The sequence below is a fragment of the Mycetomoellerius zeteki genome, unplaced genomic scaffold, assembly GCF_001594055.1.
Source record: "Mycetomoellerius zeteki isolate Tzet28-1 unplaced genomic scaffold, Tzet1.0 scaffold471, whole genome shotgun sequence".
Taxonomy (NCBI): Eukaryota; Metazoa; Arthropoda; class Insecta; order Hymenoptera; family Formicidae; genus Mycetomoellerius; species Mycetomoellerius zeteki.
Window position 1 is genome coordinate 603,139 of NW_017257470.1, and position 11,160 is coordinate 614,298.

Sequence of the window (11,160 nt, forward strand, 5' to 3'; positions counted from 1 at the left end):
AATTTTTTAATATATTTTACACATTTTACTATATCACGAATTACTAATTACTGTCGGATTTGAAACAATCTTACAGAAGTTAGAATAAATAAAACATTATAATATCAATTTCAGAGGAATTAGTTTAAAATATCAATATTACTTTAATTGTAAAAAAGGATTCATTTGTATTTAAGAAAAAACTATATTTTTATGCATAAATAAATTTATATGGAAAAACAGAATACTCAGTAACTATAGTAAATGCTCGAATTGTATGCCATTCATCTCTATTCTGTTTTTCTATTTGCATTTATTTTTGCATAAGTAATATAGTTCTTTCCTGGGAACAAATAAATCCTTTTTCTCTCAATTGAAATAATATTAATAATATTTTTTTATAATGATATTAATATATTAATTTATTTCGACAATTCGAAACGAATATGATTATGAATTTATTTTGATTAGTGAACTTTAATCGCTGTTAATTTAAAAAGTTTTATAACCTCGACATTTTCGTATTAAAATTTTTCGTACTGAAATTTATTTCAGGAATACGTTCTTAAAAGGTAGTTGCCAGACACCTTGTATAGTTGCTGTCGAAACACTCGATATTATTTTCGACATTCTATTCTGCTGTCACTGATCGAGATGGATGAAATGAGGAATCGAAAGAGAGAGAGAGAGAGAGAGAGAGAGAGAGAGAGAGAGAGAGGTGTGAGCAAGATGTCTGTACGCGGCGATCTAAAAATAAGCGGTGAGGTATCGCGGGATAACGCGGGGGTGTTACTACAACCGAGATAGATAGATTCTCAAGCGACCAACTCATTCGGAGATAACAACTCATGTGAGAGACGACATTAATGTTTATTGCCCGTAAGCGCTCGCGTGCACTCACGCACAAGCTCCTATTTTTAGACGGCACGATCGGCAGCTATACGGGCACCGTCAAGGCCGCATTGCAAAACGATTATCGATGTTGGCGCATGTTACTGCAGTTGGTCACTGGATCCGTTTATGTTCCTTGTGTACGACTTTGCACGCGCGCACGCTATTTCGCGATTGGCCCACATTGGCATTAGAGGATAGGATTCGTCGTTCGTCCAAAGTTGCTTATATTTATAGATTACGTTTTCGTATGTATGTATATGGTTACACACTCTGCAATTCTGTGGAATTACGTGGACGTGTGGTCAGTAAGGATTATAGTTACACACACACACACACACACACACACACACACATACCCATTAAAATTGCTCTAAAGTTTGTTTCGATATATAGCTAAACGAAATGCTAGCATCGTAAAAATAAATTAGATGCTTATACATATGAAAGAACTAAATTAAAACTATCTTAAAAATAATTTATCGAAAATATAATTTAATATATCTGTAGATAGAGCTGTTACTATTAGGTATAATATCTAATTGTATCAGCCTTATCTTTAGATATAAAAACTTAAAATTAAATATTATAAACATTATAAAAAGATTTTTTTTTGAGGGAATGCTGGAGTGGATGGCCGAATTTGATTGATGTCGATAATGCAGACTTTTTAATTCTAAAAACCGACTTTCTTACATTATCGGTCTATTATATATATATACACACAAACGCGTAAATCTATCCTTATTTAATATATTGCAATGCTATCTCTTGTAAGAGACCCGGTATCTATTGTTAGACACGATATCGCTCTATTTTATTTTTCACACCGATACACTCGTAGCGTACAAATGAAATTTTCAGATTCACTTTCCTCTTATACTAAAGCCCTTAGTTCATTTCTACAAGAATAGTACTGTTCTTTTATATAATCTAGTGCTATCTAAGCTTATTTCAAACGTACAAAGTCTAAAACTTATATACAGCACATATTGCCACGAGTCAATTGCAGAAAGCAAATAAAACTATAATTTTTCAATTTCTTTTTGTTTGTCATATGAAATTGTTGCCTGCACACTGTGTTTTGTCTATACTTTAATTGTGGAGAAGGATTTTTAAATTTGTTTAAATGCAATTAAAAGATTAGAGAATCCGAAAATTAATTATATTTTATCCATAAAACAAAACAATTGCAGCATTCCCTTAAATTGATAATATTTTATATTTATGTGTTTTAATTTAATAATATTTTATTTGACATTCTTAATAAAGTTTGGATTATTTAAAGTTTATTTTACTGTATTTACAATTAATTGCTATTTCTTATTTACAGATTATTGTAACATATTGTATTTATAAATGAGTAAATTAATTATTTTTCTAAAGAATCGATTTTAAACCTGCTTTTGTAACTTGCCTTTAATATATCTAATCTTATATCTTCGATAATCTTTAATACTTTTTCTGATCAAAATTGTCGGAAAAAAAAGATTATCATGGCAATTCGGATCTAAAAAAATAATTATTATTAACTTCAAATTCAAACTTTTATGAATTTAATGAATCATTTTAATTCATAACTCACTGATTTCATATTTTATTTTTAATGTCGAGAAAGTTCCGTCGTTAAGGTTTCTATTGGAAACTTTTCGCCCCAGAATATTTCTTAATATTTTTCCTTGGGCACGTACATTATCTGTCCACTTCTCAGGTGTGACCAGACAAATCTCTTACAGTAAGCAATCGAAGCTAATAATATAACACTGATTCCCATACCCTTGATAAACATCCGTTTTCGTTCATCAAATTCTTGCGAAGATGTCCAGCTTAGAAACGCAACTATGTCCTTTGCCATTTGCGACGTCGTCGATGGAGTGCCATCGTCATATTCCACCACTCCTCCAACTAGCATCTGTACACGATTCTATATCATAATATCTTGTAACGACTATCAAATACTAGAGCGCGCAATTAAAATTTCATTAGCATGAAAGATTAATCGAAATAAATATTAAGTTACAGTGTTAATGCACAAATAATTTCTCTGATAAAGTATAATTTAGCATAATCGTATCTTATTGACATTTATCTCAAATTTACGGAGAGAATAATTTATTATAGATATTTATTATATCTGTAAACTGTCCGATTATTAAGGGAAACTAGTTTATCATAGTTTTTAAAAAAATTAAAAAAAAAACGATGCAAGATTTTCAAATGCTATATGTATACGTTTTAATATATCTACATTCCTTAGGTATTAGAAAAAATATTACTCTTGAATACGCATCATATAAATAAGTTAAATGAACAGTAGTATCTATCATTAAACTTTGATGACAGGTATAATATAGTTCATTTATTTTGCAATTTCGTGTCTAGAATATTTTTTTTAAATTACATGAAATTAACAATTTAGACATAAATTTAAGTTAAATTGATGATATATATTGCTAAACTATCACTGAATTATTGATATACATATTATACTTATGACTATATGTATCAATAATTTAGTAAATTAAATTTATGTCTATACTTTAGATCACGGATCGGCATACGTTACAGATTTTAACCGATTTTAGCAGTACGATGGGTCTTGAACTCGCATCTTTCGATTTCTAATGCGAGTACCTAACTTGAGCCACTTGCAAAGCATGTTAATGGAACCGCTCAAAGCGCGACCGATTTTCGAAACTTAATAACTCAAAAACTAAGACCTGTATGGAAAAATCGCCAAACACGAAATTTCTCTTTTGACCTACAGAGTTATCAAAAAAATTGGCATCTAAATCTAAGGGTACTTAGATTCTATGAGGTTGCCCTTGTTAATTAATTTGAAAATTCAATGAAGAAGTGCATGAACATAATACATCTTATACACAAACAATTTACACAATACTATATCTTGTTGCAAATTTCTCTCTTAATTTGCGTTTAATTTATGACGACTGCTCAGTGTTGAACTTTTTTGTTTTACAATTTGTATTTTAAATTCTTTTATTATATTGAGAAAGATCCGAACGTTAGATCGGAACATCTATATTTTATTATATAATACTAATAAAATAAATTTTATTAGTATGCAAGAATCTTTACAATATGTGTCAAAGTCAAGATTATTGGAGCGGAGTCCCCTATTCAATATATTTACCCATTACTGTTATTAACAATAAGTATTATTATATTTTGTGTCAAACTTTATTGATGTATATCTTTTAAACTGTGATAGATACATTAATTTGGTTGAGTGTTCTTAAAAACATTTAATTCTACGGTACTAATTTTTTAATTTTGTATATGTATTGTATTATTTAATGAGGAGGACGCAAACTCGATGTTAAGCCAGCACCCCTACTTTCAATCTTTTTCTGTTAAACATTCGAGCATGAAAATTAGGACTAGCATATAAATAAAGCATATAATTAACACATATAAGGTGCTTAATTTTGACATTGATACCGTTTAGATTTATTGAGGGGGAGGGATGCTAACTTAATCCTCCATCGGCAATGCAAGGTCTTTTAAGGCTCAGTTGATTCTTTGATTGTGAATTTTAAGAAAATAATAAGAATAGATAACGAGATTCAGTATCCTTAAAATAAATTTGGTTAAGATTATGTGTTTACAAGGACGCTAGTATTCAATTGTTTGTTTTGTTGCAAGGACGAATTGTTGCAAGAAGTCGTGCCTGTGATCTTAGCAACTCATATTGCAAACCACGTAAAAATTTGTATCAACATTTTATCTCATAATTAAATTAATTGATAAGTTATCGATAAAAGAAAGCAAAAGAATAACTCTTTATATATATAAAAATATACTTATATAATATATTTATATAGAAGTAATATTGAACGATACCATTACCTGCGCCATACTGATTATATTTCCGGGAAAGTAGATATTAAAATATTGTTGATCGCTTAAAGATATACCTGCTGGCGGTTCCGTCCAACCCGTCAGCAAAGAAAATATATAATTTCTACCGTTCCTCCTGGTGAAAATGATGTAGGTCAGATCTGGTGGATACGCACCGAAATTGGCCGCTCTTGCCGCTTCCTCATTTGGAAAAGGAGGTGGCAATAAATCGGACAACCTTCCAGGTCTCATGTAATAATTTCCCTCTTCGTCGGGTCCATCTTGAATCTGCATATTCGGATGCAACATATTATTCTATGAAATATAAATCCAGTGAAAAGAAAATTAATTTAAAGATTTACACTAAAAGATCTATCGAGCATTTTTCAAGAATTACGAATATTTATTTTTATTTAATTAATTGGATTAAAAATACAATTAGTTAACACACATATTAAATTTCTTCATGAGATATTAATATATACTCGATACGGATAAAAACTACACTGTTAAAAAAAAATTGCAACTTCCGTTCATGTAACGAAAGTAAATTTCAAACAGGTACATTAAAAACATTTACGACCATACACGTTCAAGTAATCTTTTTAAGTATACATGCGCAAATCGCTTGTACAAGTTTATTGGAACACGTGTGTGACAAAACCACACAGTTATTTTAGCTTGCTCAAATGACTGGAGTAAATATGAAAATTCATTTGACATACTTGCACTAACTGACTTGCACAAATAAATTGGAGCGTGTGTAGTGGCGTGGCACGTTCAGTTCAAACTAAAGATTCTCTAATGTCATATATGTTCAAGTAAACTTATCAAATATACATGTACAAGCAGCTTGTATAAGTTTATTGCAGCGTGTTTATGATAAAACTATACAGTTATCACAAATCAGCACACACGTTTCAATCAACTTACACAAGTATACTTGACGAGTTATTTAAACATGTGTGGCCAGCCTTAGAGCCGTTATATCTTTATTTACTTTGTTATAACATTGAATAGAAAAGTAAATTTTGTGCTACAGGGAATGGTAGTTATCTCATTTTTACGTGGACGGAACATTTTTGTTAAGCCAATTTGTAATTGTATTACGTGTTTTCGAGCGCGGACTTGAAGTCAATTACAAAAGCTGCAAGAAAGGGAAGGAAACGAAATGCCTCAGAAATGAAATCAATAGGGCGGACACGAGATAAATTCAGGCCTACTGTCTACCTCATACTCGGCGGCAATGGCCTTGACCTCGTCCTTCGTATGCGACACGTCGATCAGATCCATGAATCGTACGTAGCGCAAGCTGTGGCACGTGTGACATATGGTTCTGTAGACTTGCCAACCCCGTCGTACGGCCGAGTGATCCAGAGATGTGAGATACCCCTCAAAATCCCAGGGATAACTGGGCAGGTGCGCGATGTGGCCCATTGCCTGAACCGATCGGTCTAAGAAATACAAGAACGCTCCGCAAGTAGCACTCGCGCCCACCAGTACGCTTAAAACATTCCTCAAAATTCTTTTTCCACACTTCCACTCAATACCGTACCACGTATAAACCCCACTAAATTGCTGCCGTTGAAAGCAGCGTTTTATTTGGAATGAAAAATAGTTTTTACTCAAAAGCAGAGCCATTTTTCTCTGACACAAGACAGTCTCGACGAAACAATTGATAGTACAGCGAGTCGAACCGGTCAAACGTTTATGGGTATATCACAGGATATTTATGTGTAAAATACCTCACAAAATTGAATTTTTATAATTATAAATTGATTTACTTAAAATTAATCACAATTTATTAACATATAATTTATATCTCTGATTCGTATTTATAGTTTATTAAATTTTGTTTTTGCTAAAGAATGTAACTAAAACTAATCTTGAGATATAAGAATAGATTTGATAGATAAATCTTGAGAATCTATTTGATATCGATACACATTTTTTTTTAGATTCATATTTATTATTGCATTTGAAAAACTTGTCTAAAATCAATTTCAAAGGACAATTTAATTTAATAAATATATTATGTAAGAATTAATTTAGTATTTGTTACATTATATTTGCAATCGCGATTAAATTGAGAAGCTTGATTCTTTAGGGAAGATTATATGTGCATATATGTCAATAGTTTTCGAATTTTACAATATTTTTCCGAAAGTGACGAGAAGAGAACACTTGTTTAATAAAAAGCATGACTTAAAAATCCGGAAATAATTTTTTTAAAGTCCTAATGTAAAAATAATCAAATGTCATTCTAATTGTTACAACATTTTTACATACATTTACTAATAAATAATGCCAGGTGACAATATTTTTTTATATTATATATTGATTTAGATAAAAGTATGGGATACTTATTTGAAATTAATCTTTCCCAAATTCGATAATATCTTAAGTACTTGTATAATTCTGTGTGAATTTATATACTACGTATGTATAATACTTTTAAACTACGCGCCGGTACTAAAAAAATTATTTTATGCTCAAAATTTTTTTTAATTAAAATATTTTTTTAGTGTAGCTTTTGGAAAATGTGAAGTATAATTTATTCAAGCGATTTTAAAACAAGCTTTTGATTTTTTCTCGAAAAAAAATTCTTTTATTCACATGATAAGAGAATTCTAAAGTCGTCTGTATTATCGACTAAACCATATAATTTTTGTATAACAATTACTTTTTTCCTTTCTTTCTGATTTGAAAATCCTTTTCCAGGATTAAAGTATACGCATTAATATGTGTCTGTGAGGTAGAATTTATGCTGAGAACAACAAAAAATTTCGAAATGGAGACCTTTTTTACCATTTCTTAGTCCAATATGGTACTTCAGGACTGTCACGTCGCGTCGTGACAACATTTGCTTCATATAAAAGCTGTGCAATTTGTACTTACGAAATAGTAGTAGTCCATAGACTAGTAGTTTGCATGAAAAATCAGTGTGGAGTTCTTAAAATTGAACTTAGACGTCTAATTAAAACGTCATTGTTGTACTAAAATTTATGTGTATGTGTGGCGTGTGTGAGTGAGATATTGATGTAGTGATGTGTCAATGACACGTGAATCGTCTGTGTGTACGTGCTATTTTCAATATGACTATATAATCGTCTTTAGAATCCCCTTAATAATTTACTGCCATATTTTTACTTTTTCATTACGTTGTTAATCGTACATGGTTGTAATTATAAAACTTCCAGTAACAATTAAAAAAAAATCTGTGAATGTACGACGCGTTATAACGAAATGACATTAGATCGTAAAAAGATTAAATTTATCGTAGCGGTTTCATCCGATTTAATTTTTATCTAGTCTAGTTTATCATCGCGCGATCACACTCAGCGACGACGAATAACGAAGAGTTAAAATTAGGTAGTCCGATATATAATTAATTCACTCCGTTTCTTTCCAAGAACAGCTCGACGAAGATTGCGGTTGATTGAAAATCGATACGGACCGAATCTTCACCGCAACCATTTCAGCGTTTATTTTTAAGATTTAAGCATACTGAAGGGGAAAGAAAGACACGTTTGGAACTATCGTGCCGTCTGCATTATTTATTCACGGGATATAGATAGGTAATATAGCGCTATGGTCTTACCGCACGGCGGTCAATACACCACTGTTGAATAATTTAGATATGATCGCGTTCTCCATTTATTTTCTCGCGGGACATTTTTGCTTATTCGGCGAATAAGGAAGGAAATCGTTGAATCGTGTCAAAAAAAAGAGGAAAAAAAGGAAAAGAAAAATGCAAAAATTGTAAGTTACCAGCTAACGTTGAGTCGATTAATTGATATATCGCGTTACGAGACCAATAATTTCGCTAGAAGTACGCGCGTTAAAATGTTTTTATGCGATCGAGAGGAAGAAGAGAAGAAACCCTACGAAAAAGTATCGTGACACTTCGGTACCAAGTGTGGTTCATTATTATTAATACACGCCGAGGCGGTGTGGTTATAAGCGATTTTACGAATTTTAGCGAGATTTAATTCCATTCACGGTCCCGGGAATTTAACAATTAGTTTGCCGATCCAATTGTCTCTTCATTCTTCCATAATGTCTATCTTTCTTCAACAACACTTCTTTGTCCCATTTTAGGAGAGCGTCTCTCTAGTTTCAAGCTGGCTTAACGAATGCCATAATTTTCGTGACTGGAATAGAATTGATTTCTCGTTGTCCTCATCGTTGCGTCGTTGTCGTTGTCTTTAGCTACAAATACATTTTGCATAATAATAATGATCCATGTGCCGTTATTCGTCTAATAATAGATAAGACAGGATTGGTCGATCGATACTGTACGACCAAAGATGATATCTTGTCGAGTTCCTCCTCTTCGTCCCAACCATCCTCACCGCGTAATCTGGGCTATTCGCGTCCGACGCGAGCAACCCACGGTTTGCAGACGCGATTAATTATTTCCTTACAGACGATGATTATTGGAATTCTTTTTCCTCGGGAAGGCATTCTATCTCGAATTCAAATTGTCTTGATTGCCTTCGCAATACTTGAACATTTTGAAAAAAAAATTATAACGGAATTGCATAAAAATGAAAATTACTTATAATTTGTAAAATTATTTATTATTTTATTAACATTTGGCATAATTTAACTATCATCTATATTTAATATTCATCTATATTTAAAAGAATTTATTTATGAAACATTTAAGATAACAAAGTTTGTCACTCTCGAAATCTGAATTGCAAATAATATTTCTAGAAATAGTAAGCGAAATCTTTACAATATTATTGATTTACATATTTATTTATATATATATACATATTTATTTATATATTACATGATTTTTTTTTTATCAAACGAGAATTTTGAAGGAATAGGTAATGTAAGTTTCTATGAACGTAAATCAAAAGATTTCTTATTTTATTTTTTCCCTAATAGCACACTTTATTCGAGGGGCGTTCTGGCGAACGTTCTCAGGACATAGAGATATCCTCTGAATGTTCTTTGGAATGTTCCTTGGAGATCTGTGTTATTAGGGTTACTGAATGAAATAAACAAATGCGCGTACTTTCCTGTCATTTATGAATTTTTTTTCTATACAATTGTTTCTTGTATAACTGATATTTTTCATAATGTCTTAAACGTCTTTCTTTCTCTTTCAATTATCCTGCGACATCTTTATCAGTCAGTATTGTCTGTTTCACTTACATGTTTTTATTTGCGGCTAAATTTTTCTTAATGAACGCGACGCTAAAAATAATGAGCTATCCACGGTCATTCCGCGAGAAATTATCGCGCTGTCCGTATGGACAGTAAAATTATCCATTGTTATCAGCTGCGGTATGCACTCATGATAAGATTATTTATGTCGTTTCTCTGCACGAGACAATACCGAGGGAACGTATCATGAAAATTGACCACGCGGAAAAATCATCGTTGCACTTTATACTTGAACTATTGAGCAGGCTTCCCTCTCTTTGTTTCTGTATGACGAGTGCTAATGTGAGTGCAGAAACGCGATTAGAAGAGTAAATCGTTAATGTTTATTTGATTTGATATTGCATTCATTTATTCTTATTAGTCCATTAAATTTAATCTATTTAATTTATCCTTGGATAAATATAATTAATTCGAGATTTCAATAATTTAATTAGACCAAGTTTTTCAATAGATAATCGTTTTATTTTTAAGATGTACAAAAGACTTTTGTTTTCAACAAAAAAAAAACTGAGTTGAATAGTTAATATCTTAAAACGCGAGAAGAGCAGAAATAAGTAGTCATAGCAGTTTTATATCGTTAAACAAAATAATTTTGACGTAAAAATTAATAATTAAATTGTAGCAGCACCATAAATTAATATTGATATTTTTAGATATCAGGCTGCAAATATTTATTCAATCATATTAATTTGTTATTTTTTTAATTCTATCATAAATTTTTATATTTGTCAACGCATTTCTGTGAATGAAACAAATACTCAATTTTATTATATTTTTATTCAAATGAAATTGTTAACTATTAAATACTATTACTTCCGTTTTGTATTGTTTACGGAATATCGTCATTTTCGATTTCATAAAGCAACTTAGTCAGAAGTGCAATTTATTGACTTTTAACGAAGTCTTGTGCATTTGTAGTATTTATTTAGCGCGACTGTAACGATTGACGGTTATGCACGAGACAAAATCAGCTGGTAGCTACGAAAGTGCGTGCTTGTGTGTAAAAGACGTGTAACGCGTGCATGTAGGTAGTTCATGCAGGAAACAAAGGTATTCTCTCGATTCTCGATGCCTGGTCATGTGTTCACAACTATGCACCCGCAAGAATAAAGGAGAGAAAGGGAGAAAAATATAAAGCGGCGCATCATATTGCGACGTGCTATTTTCTGACTAGTCTCCCAATAATAAAGTGAAGAAAAAAAGATTTGTCGCAATGAATCGTCTCGATCAATACGTATTTAGCGC

At 31.4% G+C, this 11,160-nt stretch overlaps 1 protein-coding gene across 1 annotated transcript; it reads right to left on the reverse strand.

Moving 5' to 3' along the window:
- Positions 1 to 2,536: 2,536 nt before the first annotated feature.
- LOC108727156 (cytochrome c1-2, heme protein, mitochondrial) lies at positions 2,537 to 6,372 on the reverse strand. Its single transcript, XM_018455139.1, has 3 exons — positions 5,962 to 6,372; positions 4,741 to 5,019; positions 2,537 to 2,782 (listed from the first exon to the last, which is right to left on the reverse strand). The coding sequence occupies exons 1-3, from the start codon at positions 6,370 to 6,372 to the stop codon at positions 2,537 to 2,539; spliced, it is 936 nt and encodes a 311-aa protein (XP_018310641.1).
- Between the last annotated feature and the right edge of the window lie 4,788 nt (positions 6,373 to 11,160).

Coding starts and splice junctions, on each gene's coding strand:
- LOC108727156 (XM_018455139.1), bottom strand. CDS start 6,372: ATGGCTCTGCTTTTGAGTAAAAACTATTTTTCATTCCAAATAAAACGC. Junction 5,020..5,961: donor CCATTGCCGCCGAGTATGAG/GTAGACAGTAGG, acceptor CCGAATATGCAG/ATTCAAGATGGACCCGACGA. Junction 2,783..4,740: donor ATATAATCAGTATGGCGCAG/GTAATGGTATCG, acceptor AATCGTGTACAG/ATGCTAGTTGGAGGAGTGGT.